Below are 16,152 nucleotides of genomic sequence, written 5' to 3'. Positions count from 1 at the left end.
TGTTAGTTGGATGATTAGTGAGAGTAATTGCAATTTTGATGTTGCTATAGTCTGTTTTAAGGTCCCTTTGATGACTGAATGATTGTTAGTTGGATGATTAGTGGGAGTAATTGCAATTTTGATGTTGCTATAGTCTTTTTTAAGGTCTTTTTGATGATTGAACATTTGTTCGTTGGATGATTAGTGAGTTTAAGCGCAATTTTGATGTTGCTCTAGTCTGTTTACTTTTGGATGACTGAACATTTGTTAGTTGGATGATTAGTGAGAGTAATTGCAATTTTGTTGTTTCTCTATTCTGTTTTGAGGTCTTTTTGATGACTGAACAACTGTTAGTTGGATGATCAGTGGGAGTAATTGCAATTTTGATGTTGCTATAGTCTGTTTTAAGGTCTTTTTGATGACTAAACAATTGTTAGTTGGATGATTAGTGAGAGTAATTGCAATTTTGATGTTGCTATAGTCTGTTTTAAGGTCTTTTTGATGACTAAACAATTGTTAGTTGGATGATTAGTGAGAGTAATTGCAATTTTGATGTCGCTAAAGTCTGTTTTAAGGTCTTTTTGATGACTGAACAATTGTTCATTGGATGATTAGTGAGAGAAATTGCAATTTTGATGTAGTTGATGTTTTTCTTGTTTTAGTTTGTGTTAAGGTCGTTTTGATGACCGAGCAATTGTTAGTTGGATGATTGCTTCGAATAGTTGCATTTTGATGTTTCGATAGTCTGCGCTAAGGTCCTTTTTTCATGATTTAAAAGATCCCTGTTGAATTCCATTGAAGTATGTGATATGTTGTTTCTAGCATATAAGAATTCTTTTCAAAGGTTTTACCTGTGTTTTGAGGGAAATGTCACTCTTATTTTCGTACTTGTTTGAGATTCTCATATTTATTTGGTAAGAAATATTTTATGGACATTCCATGTATTTCGAGGAACTATTGATGCTGTGAGGATTTTGAATTATTTGTTTCCTTTTTTGAGTTGTTGCAACGGTCCAAATGCATTTTGGCATTAATCATTTTTCAAGAGCTGATGTTTGAACCCAATTTAGAAACCGGGGTTTCGCAACCATCGGGAAACGTGGAATGGATAAAGGTTTAGAGTTGCAAAAGTTTACGACCGATGGTCTATTAGTAGGGCGTTTCTGGCGTTCCATTTGTTCAAAACAGAAAATTGGCATTAAGTTAGTTAAATGAGATCAAATTACTTTGGTTTGCTTAGCTGGTCTGATTGGATGAGTACCATATAAGCACGTGCTAGTTGTCCCATTTCATTACATTGGATATTATAGTGGATATCTTGGATTTGTCGTTTCAATCTGAATCACGTGCTAGTTTTTCCATCTCATTACATTAGATCATTATACTGGATATTGTGGAATTTGTCGTTTCAATCTGAATGTGCATGTGCTAGTTGTGCCATTTCATTATATTGGATCATTATTGTGGATATAGTGGAATTTGTCGTTTCAATCTGAATGTACACGTGCTAGTTGTGCCATTTCAACCATTGGTTGTTTTGTGATATTAAACAGAGGTTTTGCTATATGTCGATTAGATATTATGGGTTAATTTGTTAATTCATATACGATGAATCTAAGTTTCGGACAGATCATTAAATTTGTTTACCTTCAAATGAGAAAGTGCATAATAGTTCAGTGGCAGCAATGCTGCTGGGGAAAAACCACTTATATATTTTACCCACTTGATATTTGTTAATTTACTTCAGCGTAGCGTAACTCGACTTGTGGTCTTGTTTAATGCCTTAATTGCCAATCTGCATCATCATCAGCCATCTCAAAGCGATTGCATTTGTCATGTTTTCTTTTGCGGTGAAGTTACTTTTCTTTTTGTCTCACTTTTCTCTTTTCACAGAGAGGAAACAACTTTAACCAGGGCAGAAGGAGAATGCATGGTAGATCTTTTAGAGCTCAAAGAGAAGATAGCATTAGGCGAACAGTCTATGTTTCTGACCTTGATGTCAATGTATGTAAGGATTGACGATTGTTGAATTTTGTGTAACGTTTGTTTTTAACTTTTCTTATTGTTCTTTTCTTTTGCCTCTTACCTTAATATATAGATCACGGAAGAGCAGCTTGCCGCGCTATTTAGTGCCTATGGACAAGTAAGTCTCTATGCCCTTACGAACATTGATTGAATCATCGTATTAGATATTTGGGTTCTTATGTGCATGCTGCGTTTAATAACTTCGAGAGAGCAAGAAACAAGTAATTCCCTCTTCCCTTTCTGTTGATTTGTACAAAGCTGCACTATCGTGACTACCTGTAAAACGACTGTAGTAGATTACTCCTCTAAGGCATAACATGAAGAAAAAGCAACCTGACGGTTATATTTATATACTCACGCAGTTTCAACTTGTTTGTCTAGGTTTTGACTCGGCATAAAGTTTAAGAAAGTAAACAAGACTTTTGAATCTTGCGGTCTTAAACTATCGATATGTAAAATGTATCAAAATGTTCTTTAATCTTGTGGTCTTGAACATGCTACGTGGAAAGTTGGAATTAAAGAGTTTGCCATAAAAGGAAAGGGGCATTCTTTTTGAAACGGACTAAAAGGAAAAGTAAGATGAACAATTTGAAACAGGAGGAGTATATTTCTTCGGACTTTTTCAAGAAGTACATAGTTTGTCCCTAAAAAAAAGGACCTACCCCGTCAGGGCATACATACGCAATTTACCTAAACCAGTTGATCCTCGAGTGGATCCCATGTTAGCCCCATGACGTTATTTTCTAACCTGAAAAGGTATGTGCCATTTCACTTTTGTGGAGATGCCTTTGACAAAAGGGAACTACCGCCATGCTTATCAATGTTAAGGCTTATGCTAATTTATGTGTACAAAGACATTGCACTTTTCAAATAAGCCCCCTATGGTTTCCTACCGAGGAACGAACTCCGTGTGTTGATTCTTATTGTCTCCTAACTTCTTGGTTTCTCGGGGTATAGCATTTTTTCCTTAAAAGCTGGATTCTGCACCTCATGTTGTGTCCTTTCAAGCTGTCTTTAATGAAGTTTGATAGGTGCAGAAGAGCATGGATTCAATATCTCTGTGTTGGGGCTGCAATGTGTGGGTAAACGTTGAACGAAGTCATGATGTTTACATTCATGTTTGTCATGTTAATTTGCCTTTTGCAATAACTTAGAATGTTTCCGAAAGTAAACTGTCTTCATATCTCCATTAAAGAGCTCGTTGGTGGTGCTTATTTTCATTTTGGCGGTGTTTATTTGCAGGTTGTTGACTGCCGAGTTTGTGGTGATCCACACTCCCGCCTTCGCTTTGCTTTTGTTGAGTTCGCTGATGAATGTAAGTAGTATATTTTGACTTGAAGATCTTCAAATTGCTGAATATTTGAAACTAATATTGTCATTTGGAATCATTCTGAACAGATTCTGCAAAAGCCGCACTTGGACTTTGTGGGACAATTTTAGGTTTCTCCCAACTCAAGGTTTTACCTTCAAAAACCGCTATACTACCCGTGAATCCTACATTCCTTCCAAGGGTAGGAAAATCTTTGGCATTTCATTTTGCTTGCTTGTATGTGGAGAATATTACCAAAAGAACTTGTTTTACGGTTCTATCTCATCCTTGAGGAGTCGAGGTCAACTAATTGTTTTCTGTCAATTGATGTGGTTTTTATATATGCAGTCAGAGAATGAGCGTGAGATGTGCGCGAGGACAGTCTATTGTACAAATATTGATAAGATGGTACAGTGTTTCATGTTTGAAATCTTCTGAAATACCTATGTTTTTTTTTTTTAAGGCATCTTTCTATCGGATGTTTTCGGAGTTTGTGCACACTGTAGTTGTTATGTTGTTCTCTGGCTCACGGCATCGTACCTTAGTTGCTGTTTGAATGGTATTTTGCTTATTGTAATACTTTCTGCTCAGTTTCGTATTTGAGAAATTAATATACTCTATGCTCAACAGGTAACTCAAGCTGACGTCAAAGTCTTTTTCGAGACAAGATGCGGGGAGGTCAGTGTGATGTTTTAAAGCTCTCAAAAAGATGGGGAATCTTGACGTAAGAGGTGAAATTGAATGATAATTCTTCCCTTGCAGGTTTCTCGTCTGAGGCTTTTGGGGGATCAAGCGCACTCTACCCGTATCGGTTTTGTTGAATTTGTTATGGTATGTTGTTTCTTCTGAGTTGTTCATTTTTTAAGCTTCGTTCCCTATACACGCACCTTGTCCTTCTGTACCTTTCAATGCAAGCCAAGCCCAGGTTCTTACTTCCGCCTTCTCCAAAATCAGACTTTTATATATTTAGTAGGCGTTTGGACATGAATTGGATGATAGTTTTAAAAAGAGTAGCATTTTAAGTTGAAGTTGAAAAAAGGGTATCTGAAAACGGAAGTTGTGTTTGAACATGCATTTCACTTGAAGAAACGTTGTAGTTTTGTGAGATTGTTTTCTTTCGATAGCGGAACAGACTGATGTCCAACCCAAGTAGATTTCTCTCTGCCTCTCTGTGTCTCTTTTCTGTCTGTGTATCTCTTTTTTTTTAAAAAAAAATTCCTGCATTCTATTCTTTAATGTCATGTCACCATCAACTCTATGCGCTTTTAAAGTACTTCTTGTTATTTCTTTGTTGCCCTTCACCTATCGGCGTATGGGGCACTATCGACTGTTTGGTTTGAGAGAGCATTTCCTTTTTCTTAAAAAAAATTTCAATTGTCCTGTTAGTATATAGAGGGTGAAAAGAAGAACTGGAAGTGAGTCTTGAATGTAATTTACTAAAACGATCTCTCGTATGGTGGGTAGCAATGTACCGACAAACTCATACTTGAAAAATCTGCAGGCTGAGAGTGCAATTTTGGCGTTGGATCTTTGTGGTGAGATGTTGGGCTCCCAACCTATCAGGTAAAGCTTATTTAGAGTTGCTTCACGAAGTTCTTTGCTCGTGAACGGATTTTTGTTCTTTTCTTGTTGTTTGCATCTTTTTACGATAGGCATTTTTGGTAGTTTAAGGGGCGCACCAGAATTATTTATTTTTAAGTCCTCCCATCAAACCGCAATGTCCTACTTCCCTCCCTGTCAAGAATTATCGTCTTCTCAGTCCATGCTTTCCACTTTTCAATCGTGTGAAAGAAAAACTAGAACTAATGCCTATGTTTTAACTGGATCACTAGCTATGTTGCTCAGACTCTTCAAAAGTATCGTAGGTATGTCTTGGATCCTCCAAAGTGCACCTCGGGTGCGGCAACATTTTTGGAGGGTTCGATCAACATACTAGGTCAGGGCAGTATGCTTGATGTTAGTGTTGAAGTCATATAGGATATGTTGCTCGGACTCTTCAAAAATGTCATCTGGTGCGTGATGGATACTTCAAAAGTAGTACATTTTTGAAGGATCCTACTCGGGTGCTGCAACATTTTTTGGAGTGTCCGAGCAACTTCGCATATGGATATAGTTTTCCTGTGGTGTCCTGTTTGAGATCGTATCGACCATATGGCAATCTCTGTCTTCTAGGTTGTATATTGGTGGGCATGTCTACGAGCAATCTTATTAAGGCGAATGCATGCGTCGGAAGGTCTATTCCTTAACTAATAATAAAAATAATAGACCAGAATGGATGTTTTCAAATTCTTCGTCAGAGGAGAATTGATCACCCCGATGAATGGACAGTTTTTCCAATGGTGCAGCTTTACCTGGCATTATATATATATATATATATATATATATATATATAATTGAACATTCAACTCTATAAGTTGTAGTTAGTTAAAGACAATCTTTCCCTATATGCATCGAAAAAAAGTACTATTAAGTATAGCATCCTTAAGTTGTAATTTATCGAAATACATGATATGTGCAACTTACTTGAATATTCAAGTTATGACTAAAATATGCAACTAAATCCCTATCTCTATTCTAATAATTAGAAATTAGAATGCAATGTGATAGGATCTTATTTAAACGAAATCAACGACGACATACCAGTGAAACCAACATGTTAGACATTTTAAAAAGATTATTGTTGGAGTTTATATACTTTCTTTAGTGATCATTAGCGATCATTTGCTTATAGAGGTAGGGGTAAGGTCTGCATACGCTCTACCCTCTCCCGATCCCACTTTGTGGGACTACACTGGGTGTGTCGTTGTTGTTTGTCGGGAAGAGTCTTTCTTCTCTCTCGCAGAGGTATTTCAACATCTAACGAGTGATTTTATGAAAGTCAACTATATGAATTGGAGAAAACGCAAAAGCGCTGCACGTCATCAAAGAAAGTACCTAAGTTTGTTCTTATATTGATCATCTGTCTTGCAACATTATGTTTAAGGTGATTCTTGAAACGTCTTTCTTCCCTTCCGCAGAGGTAATAATGTCAATATATTGTAAGTAAATTGCTTCTAACTTACCAACTTTGCTAATGTTGTAGGGTGAGTCCTTCGAAGACACCGGTGAGGCCACGAGTGTCCGGCCCAGCAATGCATTAGTCGATGCTCGGTTACTTTGAGGTCTTGGTAGAGAACACGAGTTTCCGGCCCTGCAATGCATTAGTCGATGCTCGGTTACTTTGAGGTCTTGATAGAGAACAGCGTAAGCGTAAGCTCTTTTCGAACGCAAAACAAATATGTTTCTGTAATTTCCTTCTTCCAACTTTACCTTGCCAATAGTACTTTTTCGTCGCTGTTGGACATGTCTATTGACCTTTGCTATTTCTAAGTGTGTTAATGGTAATGTCCCTACATTTACTACAGTTAGCTTGATTAAACATGGATCGTTCTGAATCTTTCATCGATAATTGAGAAATTCTCGAGGGCCGCTGGCTTGATACTCTCTGAATGATGGTTGATGGTTATGTCCCTACATTTACTACTGTTAGCTCGATTAATCATGGATTGTTTTGAATCTTTCATCAATAACTGAGAAATTCTCGAGGGTCGTTGGCTTGATACTCGGTGAATGATGGTCGTCTATCCTTCTCCACTTAAATATCAGGTTATTGCTATTGCTAGTATGTTGATGGTTATGTCCCTACATTTACTACTGTTAGCTCGATTAATCATGGATCGTTTTGAATCTTTCATCGATAACTGAGAAATTCTCGAGGGCCGTTGGCTTGATACTCGGTGAATGATGGTCGTCGTCTATCCTTCCCCACTTAAATATCAGGTTATTGCTAGTGTGTTCATGGTAATGCCCCTACATTTATTATAGTTCTATTAGAAACAACCTCTCTACTTCATCTGAGGTAGTGGTATGGACTACGTACATTTTACTCTCCTCAGATCCCACTTTGTGAGAATATACTGGGTATGTTGTTGCTGTTGTATTTACTATAGTTCCATAGATTAATCGCGTACCATTTTGAATCAATTATCGATAATGGTGAAATACCCAAGGGCTATTGGCTCGAGACATGGTGAATGATGGGCCGGTTTCTACCCTTGTCCACTTAAATATCAGGCTTTGGTCTTCGTCAAAGTTCGAATATTATACCCTTTTGGTCTCTTGTGGGTATAAAGTATCCGAACCTTGAAACCGTAACTGTGGATCCTCTCATACCATAAACACTGGACTCGAATCGGTTCCATAACCATCATAAGCAACCCTTTCACCCTTAATCAGAGGTCTTGGGTTTGAGTCTTGGGTATAGATAAAATTCTGTTGGGAGCGCCACCCCCAGAATGAGTTCTGCAGTGCGCGATCCATATCGAACACCAGGTGGGGAACTTCAAAAAAAAATAAAAATTAATTAATACCATCAAAATATCTTCATTAACAAATTCTTTCAACATTCTTTACAAATTATAGGTACCTGTGTAAATAAAAAACACAGGTACCACGTGAATTCGCTATGTGCGAGGTTCCGGGGAAGGATTGTACCACGTGAATTTATGTTGTACGCAGCCTTATTTAGAATCATGGTCTATAGGCTATACAAAAATAATTTTATCGTTATTTCAACACTCTCTCAACCATTGGTTATAGTCAAGGGCAAACAACATAATTTTCGACAGTTTGAAACTTAATTACAAAAAATTTTGATATTTTGCATAATTACTGAAAATTTTAATTTTGAGTCTGTAGAGATACGTTATTAGCTTCTGACACATCCAACAAAAAATATTTTTTCCTTTGAAAATATATAATTAGCTCTCGAGATATGTTTTTCGATTTTGGGTCTGTTGAGATGAATAATACATTCAATGAAGATGTATTTTTTTTTTTTTTTGCTTTATAAAGATCTCTTGATACATTTTTTCTGATTTTGGGTCTGTCGAGATACATAATTAGCAATCGATACATCCAACGAATATACATAATTAGTTTAGATTTATGTAATTACTTTATAAGAGTGGGGATTTGCGTAAATATGATAAGTTAAGGCGTATGTTTACGTTATTTTTTTTTTTTATAATTAATTTATAATTTTGTCAAAACCTCATAAAATAGTGTCCATACCATTTAGTCAATCTTCTATTCCAATTTTAGTTAGTATGATGTGAAATGTTAGACCAAAATAACAATTCATAATTTCCTATTTGATTTTTCTGGTGTGAACAAGAAAAAAAAAGTTAGTTTTTTTTTTTTTTTCGAAAAGACACCAAGAAAAAAGAAGATGAATTTAAACATCATTAGTTCATGCTTACGTTGCGACTTTTCTTAAGAAAAAGTCTGTTGGAAATAATCTTTCTATTCAAAAAGTAGAGATGAAGTCTGCGTACATTGAATTTTCTTTAAGTTTCGTTTTTTTTTTCTTTGGTTTTTCATTCGGTGTTTGGTACCCACATTGGAGTCTGACTAATTCGGATTCGCGCCGCGTAGGGCCCCATTCGGTGGGAAGTGTTGTCTACCAAGGGATTCAGGGCTCGAACTCGAGACCTCTGGTTAAGGGAAGGGCAATTCCATCCGTTGCACCATATTCTTTGGTGGTGAATTTTCTTTAAGTTTCATTCGTGAGATTATATTGACGGTGTTATTGTTATTTTATAGTATTATAAATTTATAAAATATACACAAATATAAATTGTGGTGAGGTGTTTGAGATTTCTGCACTCTTAATTAATTAAGGGGCAAACAACACATATTTCGACACTTTGAAGTTAAATTACAGAAAATTTCAATATTTTGCATAGTTACTGAAAATCTCAATTTTGGGTTTATCGAGATACATAATTAACCTCTGATACATTCTTTTTAATTAACCTCCAATAATTATTTTTTTTATTTTGAGTTTGTCGAGACACATAATAGATATAATGAAAATACATTTGTTTTCATATGTAAAGATACAAAAATACATTTTTTCTATTTTAGGTCTGTCGAGATACTTAAGTAGTTCTCAATACACCCAACGAAGATACATAATTAGTTGAAATTTTTGTAATTATTTTGTATGGAGGTTTATATAAATAAGTATTGTAAGAAATTATTAGAGGCGTTAGCGCAACTCCAGTTTGGCAATATTGAATTTAGTCGAACTTCAATATAATTTCGCAATATTAAATTTAATCGAACTTTAATATGACTTTATGAAAATTAAATTGACAAGTTCTTGATCATTTCAATAATTATATGTTAAATTAAAAGGACAGTTGACTGTAACGCAACGTTATTGACTACTTTTTGTCAATGGTTCAAAATATAAACTTTTAAATTAATCAACAAAGTTGACAAACTCAACAACGTACATAACTTTTTTTTTTGTTTTTGTTTCCATCCTGTGTTCGGTATCCGCATTGGAGCTCGACTAATTCGGATTTGCACCGGGTAAGGCCCCATTCGAGGGTAGCGCTCCCAACAGAGTTTTTTCCATGCTCAGGGTCGAACTCTCGATCTCTAGTTAAGGGTGGAGCAGCCCCATCTGCTGCACCACAACCCATATTGGTAACAACGTATATAACTTCTAGTACAACATACCCCACTCAGTGACAGATTCGGAATTTTGGGATTATTGATAATGTGGAGGTTCGAATTAAGTTGTGTGAACTCTTCACTTTTAATGACGCACTTGTATTAGATTTTTTAAAAATACACTATTTTTGAAAAATTCGATACGCACCCACCGACATTTTTAAAGTGTCCAAGCAATATAGCGTTCGAACAATATATTAATGTCCAAAGCTTTAAGTTTCTGTTTGATAATTGAAGCACTCGACTATCTTCTTGGTTTACTGAGTGCTTTTCTAAGTTTTATAAAAAAATTTCATCGAAGGATGTTCAACTGACCATCCTTCAACATATGTATAGCTACGTGGCCAGCCTAAGGGTTTGTAAAAAATTAGTCCCTCTGTTCGATTTTACTTATCACAATTTGACTTGACACTTCTATTGAGAAAAATAATTAATTATATGACTATTTTATCATAATACCTCTATTAAATGATGTTTACATTGCGCGTTGAAATTAATTTGGAGAAAAAATAATTAATATTCAGGGTAAAATAGGAAAAAATGTGTTTTTTTTATATGTCAAAAATGATAAGTAAAAATAGAAATACAATTAAAAAATTTATGACAAGTAAAAATGAATGAAGAGAGTATTAAGTTTCCCTTACTCTAATATAAAGATTTCTATAATTTCAAAATTGAGAAAACTTTCGTCTAAAAAGTCATACAGTAAGAAAAAAAAAAAGAGAGCATGTTTTAAATATTTAATTATATTATATTTTTAATAAACCTAATTTGATTTTATAATGGACCAAACACATTACACAATAATTTTTGCTACGGTGAAATTCAAACCTTCTAATATAAGGTTATTTTGGGTTAAAAATTTACACGAATTCAGTATATACATCAAATTAATTTTTTTTTTTATCATAGTTATGTAATTAAATTATTGGGAAAAGGCTCAAATCTGCCACTGAACTATCAGAAATTACTCATTTATGCCATCCGTTAAAAGTTGGGTTCATTTATGTCATCGCCATTACAAAACTGGCTCATCCATACCATTACTTTTTAACATTCGATTTTTAAAAACAGCCTTGTCACGTGGCAGCTTATTAGAGGGTCACGTCATTTTTTTTTTTAAATTTAATTTTCTTTTTAATTTTTTTGATCCATTAAAAATTAATTTGATCTATGCTTTTAAAATTTGATTAATTTTTCATGGTCAAACAAATATTTAAAGATTTTTTTTTTTTAAATCTACTACTAAAATTTATAACCAAATGCTATTCTAATTAAGCATATAGTATGTCTTAGCATACATGAAACATTTTGTCAACTGAATGTAAGTAACCTTTTTTTTTTTTTTTAATTAAGCATACAATGGCATCATCAGCATCGGGGGTGGCTCAAGCAAATTTATGACCTAAGGCAAAAATCAAACGGAGGCCTTGCGTTTTATTTTTTTTATATAAAATTTTTCTTTTTTCTATAAATAGTATTTAATATATTTCTTAAAATTTGTAATTTATTATTATTAAACAAAAATAGGCACCCCAAATTTTGGGGTCTTAGGCGGCCGCCTTTTCTCCTAAAGAGTTGAGCCGTCCCTAATCAGTATTCAATATTTGTACGCAACACTTTATGCATCATCATTTATCATTGCAAAAACAGGAAGGCGACAACATGCCAACATATATCGTATACGTAGAGTTGACAAAATGAGAAGCTAACTATTAATAATATAATAATAATATTTGATGTTTATATATCCCTTCAATTTTAACTGAAAAATGACAAAAGCTTTAGTTAACGTGAATATTTTAAAAACTAAATAAAAATAAAGTGATAAAAAGCGTGGAGGTTCTCTTTTAGTTACTCGCCCGTCAATTAAAATAGCTATTTTATTAAAATATATTTATTAAATGATGTTTACTATTGTATTTGAAATTAATTTGAAGAAAAAAATAATTAATAGTAAAGGTAAAATATGAAAATAATCTTATATGTCAAAAATGACAAAAAAATGAATCGAAGGAGAATGTTTTAAGAATATATTCATGAAAAATTAATCAAATTTTAAAAGCATAGATCAAACTAATTTTCAATGGATCAAAAAAAAAATTAATTTAAAAAAAATTAATAAAAAATGACGTGGCCCTCTAATAAGCTGCCACGTGGCAAGACTGTTTTTAAAAATCATCTGTTAAAAAGTAATGACATGAATGGACCGATTTTGTAACGGCGATGGCATGAATGAGCCCAACTTTTAGCTGATGGCATAAATGAGTCATTTCTGATAGTTCAGTGGCATATTTAAGCCTTTTCCCTAAATTATTTTAAGGGACGTGTATAATTTACACCCACAATTTTTGGTCTTAATTCAAAGTCCACTTTAATAAATGTAATGTGTCAATAGAAGTACAATAATTATTAGTCCTTTTAATTGATTGATTAATAATAATATTATTAGTCATGTTTTATAGTCAAAATTAAAATGAAACTTATGGTAAATATTCAAGTTTAAACAACAGGATTTGAACGTTATTTCATGTATGATAATTAGATGTTGATTTTAAATTGCATATATAATAAATAAAATAATACCCCGATCTCTTTTATCTCTCAGAAAGTGACGAGTTTAAACCGTAGAAATAGACTCTTATAGAAATTAGAGTAAAGCATCTAGTACTCTTTGAACTCTGATCAAATTTGTTACGACACACTTCAACTTCAGGAGCGGATCCACGTGTTAGGGTGGAGGTGGAAAAAATTTCTGTATAAGTACATGTATATACCTTAAGAAACTATTATATAAATTAAGTGCACCCCATTAAAAACAAGTGCACACTGGGAGCGTTGTTTCTATAAAGCTGAAGTTTATTTATTACCTTAAAACCTATATTTGGCTTATATATTTGTATTTTTGTCATTGCTTAAGCCTCTATCGACCAGTCAGTCAGACACGACACTATTCCTCAGTCTTCATTTGAATATTCTTGACCGCTTATGTCAAGATCAGTCGTCATTGGAAGAATCTTGACGGCTTATGTCAAGATCAGTCTTCATTGAAAAATTCTTGACCGCTTATGTCAAGATAATGGTGCACTCGCGCGCTTCAAATCCTAGGTTCGCATCAACTTCACAGGGGTCCTATTACCCTCAGAACTACATTTTAGCGTACTTTTGTCATCCTTTTTAGCTGATGTGACACCTTTTGTTAGCTTTTTTAGCTGACGTGATACCTTTGATGTGAACCCCATTTTATCTAATAAAGGTACCACATCAACTAAAAAGGAAAATAAAGCTCCTATCTAGACGACACCACAACCCTCAACCCCTGCCCCACATCCATCAGAGACGAATTTAGAATTTAAAGTTTGTGGGTTCCTTAGGCAAAATAAAAATCCAATAAAGTAGCTAACAGGGTTAGAACCCACGACCAAAAGGTCCTATAAAGCTTTAACAAGATCTTTCTCTACCGCTAGACGAATAAAACACTATTTTTATGAGTTTCCAACTTAAAGTTCTTATATATTTACCGGGTTTTTCAATACAAACACAAGATTTGCATGAAAGTTACTGGGTTCCCGAAAACCCCCCACCAACCCCCTAAATCTACCCCGAACACCCACCTTTCAAGAGCGGATCTAGCATTGCAGGAGGGGGGTTCCCGGAAGCTCCCAAGCATTTTCGTATACCTTGTAATTATATATAAAATCTATTAAATATACAAGAATAATACGTGAGAAACCCAGCAACAACGTTGTTAGTTGGCTCAGTGGTTCAAAAGAGACTTGAAGAAGTACCTCACACGTATATTATTTATTTTAGTGGAAACCCACAAGCCTGAATCCGCCTCTGCCATCTTTCATAATATATATATGTCTAAATTATAAACAAATATTTTTAGATTAATATTATTTTACTTGCGTATCAAAACAAATAAATAAATAAATCACCACTTATATTCCTAAAAAAGTATTTTTATCGAACACACCCGTAACATCAACAAATATATACGTGATTATGTATGCATGAAAATATATACCATGCACGTAGCCCCATGACTTTTTCTTAAAATAGCAGTCCTTCTTGACTGCCATATTTAGTCAAATCTTCCTAGAAAAATAATGTTTTAAGACTTTTTCATAAATTGCCAAATATTTTTGCCCTACAAAAAAAAATAAAATAGGGGACCTCTACCATTGTGATTCGTTCAACTCATTCAACGCTCTGTTTCCATTCTGAACTATACACGAAATTATTGAGACACACTCGAACTTTAGGATGGTCCTATTACCCCTGTACTAATTAAAACTATTTTTTTGACAACCTTAGTATCTCCGTGGCACATACGTGACACATCAGTGAATCAACACACTTAAGGTCCACGTAGGTATTGAGGTTGCAAAAAAATACAGTTTTAATTAGTTCAGGAGGATAATAGGACCCTCCGAAAGTTCGAGTATACCTTAGCATTTTCGTGTATAATTTGGGATGGAAACAGATCGTTGACGTATTCATACGAATTATTATTATTTTTTCACTAACGTAACTAAACGTCACCTATAACCTAAATATATATGACAAGTACTTCTAGTCCTCCAATCAAACACACACACACACACACCAACACCTCCCTTGCAACGTTCCTCGAAAGTTACTTCATATTATATATGATATTCCTCTTATTATAAATACCTAAATCAAGAAACTTGCTAGCTATATATATTAGCTAGCTAGAAAGTTCTAATGATCTCGAAGTAACTCAAAAATACAAAAAACATCGAGGTGAATTCAAGATCAAAAAGATCGAATAGTCCTTTTGTGGCTCTGGTGGCGACTAGATCAACGCGTTTACGTTTGACTTAGCCAAAAAATGTCCACTAGAGAAGGTGTAAAGATAGTCATAATAAACACAGAATATATACAAACAGATGCAAGCAGCTTCAAATCTGTTGTTCAAAAACTAACTGGCAAGAATTCTTCTACTTCTCCGGCGCCGATGACATCGCGTGGACGGAATATCTCCGGCCACCGGAGATCGGATGGTCATGATGACAAGTTGTTGTTGAAGGATTTGCCACCTCTAGATGAACTTCTTGGCCTTTATACAGATGAAGTAGTACGTTATATGCAGTGACGGAGGCAGAATTTTCACTCATCGGGCGAGTTATACATTTGGTAGGTCGGCTGAAAATAATTATATTTGCTAGTTTAATGTATATTGTAATGTATGAAACGTGTATATTTTATGTATATTATATACATTGATATACAAAAAATATACATTTGTCAGCTATCATTTTTGTTGGCGTATATAAGAGATTTATCATTTAGTACTATATATGCGAAAGAAAAAAAATTGACCTTATATATTGCGGTGTGATTTATTGATAAAGGGGTTAGGATGAATCCTCTTCCACTTCTCTAGCTCTGCACTACAATCATAATCTACACCCCTTTCAACCCGTCTACAGCGGCAGAGCCAGGATTTTCTGTAAGGGTATTCAGACGTAGACATGCAAACTAATCAAAGGGGAATCAACATCTACTATATATATATACGTAAAAAATAATTTCAACTACATATAAATAGAATAACTTTCTGCTGAAGGAGGTTCTGATGAACCCTCTAACCTAAGCATAGCTCCGCCCCTGCCCGTCTAGCTCAACCAATGCAATCGGCCCATCCATCATACCGCCCTTGCCCACTCATTTTTCGTCACCCTAGCTAGATGAAATGGCTCTTTTAGTTACGCTGCACCGCACCCGAATCCCCTGCCCCGCACACACGCGCGCGCACACACATATATATATATATATGCACTAATGGTATAAGAATTATTTACATTATCAACTCATTTATTAGGTAACTAGTTTCATGTCACATGTTTTGTACGTGAATTCCGAGTCATGAAATGCATGCTTCTGTTAAAAAGAAAATATATGGGTAAATTATTTTCGGATGAATTTCAAGGATATCCTTTATTTGTATGAGAATAAGTTGATTGTTGTTTGCAAACGTTACATAAATTTCAATCCTTTTAATTTAATTACTCCCTATCTCATTTTTTTTTTTCCAAAATTACTAAAAATTCCAAATTTAATCCATACCATACGGATATATCACTTAATTTTACACAGATACATCTTATGCTTTAGTGATGTATTCGAGCTTTTAAACAAAATCAAGAATTTATATAATTATTTAAAATAATTAAAATTTTAAATAATTATAATAAACTAAGTTGTGGTATATGATGCATTTTTTTCTTTTTTTTGGGGGGGGA

General features: G+C 34.3%; 2 protein-coding genes across 2 annotated transcripts in view; both read left to right on the top strand.

Annotated features, from left to right (window-relative positions):
- The window catches only part of LOC107845408 (polyadenylate-binding protein-interacting protein 9), an 11,398-nt gene extending 4,596 nt beyond the window's left edge, over positions 1-6,802 (top strand). Inside the window, exons 2-10 of the mRNA XM_016689709.2 lie at positions 1,873-1,983; positions 2,078-2,122; positions 3,247-3,319; positions 3,403-3,515; positions 3,662-3,721; positions 3,944-3,991; positions 4,076-4,144; positions 4,815-4,876; positions 6,396-6,802. Coding sequence (XP_016545195.1) covers positions 1,873-1,983; positions 2,078-2,122; positions 3,247-3,319; positions 3,403-3,515; positions 3,662-3,721; positions 3,944-3,991; positions 4,076-4,144; positions 4,815-4,876; positions 6,396-6,453 — 639 coding nt within the window. The 3' untranslated portion in view covers positions 6,454-6,802. The remainder of the gene's footprint in view (positions 1-1,872; positions 1,984-2,077; positions 2,123-3,246; positions 3,320-3,402; positions 3,516-3,661; positions 3,722-3,943; positions 3,992-4,075; positions 4,145-4,814; positions 4,877-6,395) is intronic.
- A 7,936-nt stretch (positions 6,803-14,738) lies between these two features.
- Positions 14,739-15,002, top strand: LOC124888081 (VQ motif-containing protein 1-like). Its single transcript, XM_047398306.1, has one exon. The coding sequence runs from the start codon at positions 14,739-14,741 to the stop codon at positions 15,000-15,002; it is 264 nt and encodes an 87-aa protein (XP_047254262.1).
- The last annotated feature ends 1,150 nt before the right edge of the window (positions 15,003-16,152 follow it).

Source organism: Capsicum annuum, chromosome 10, assembly GCF_002878395.1.
Source record: "Capsicum annuum cultivar UCD-10X-F1 chromosome 10, UCD10Xv1.1, whole genome shotgun sequence".
NCBI lineage: Eukaryota > Viridiplantae > Streptophyta > Magnoliopsida > Solanales > Solanaceae > Capsicum > Capsicum annuum.
Note: the sequence above shows the minus strand (reverse complement) of the source record. Positions and strands in the feature narration are given on the sequence as shown.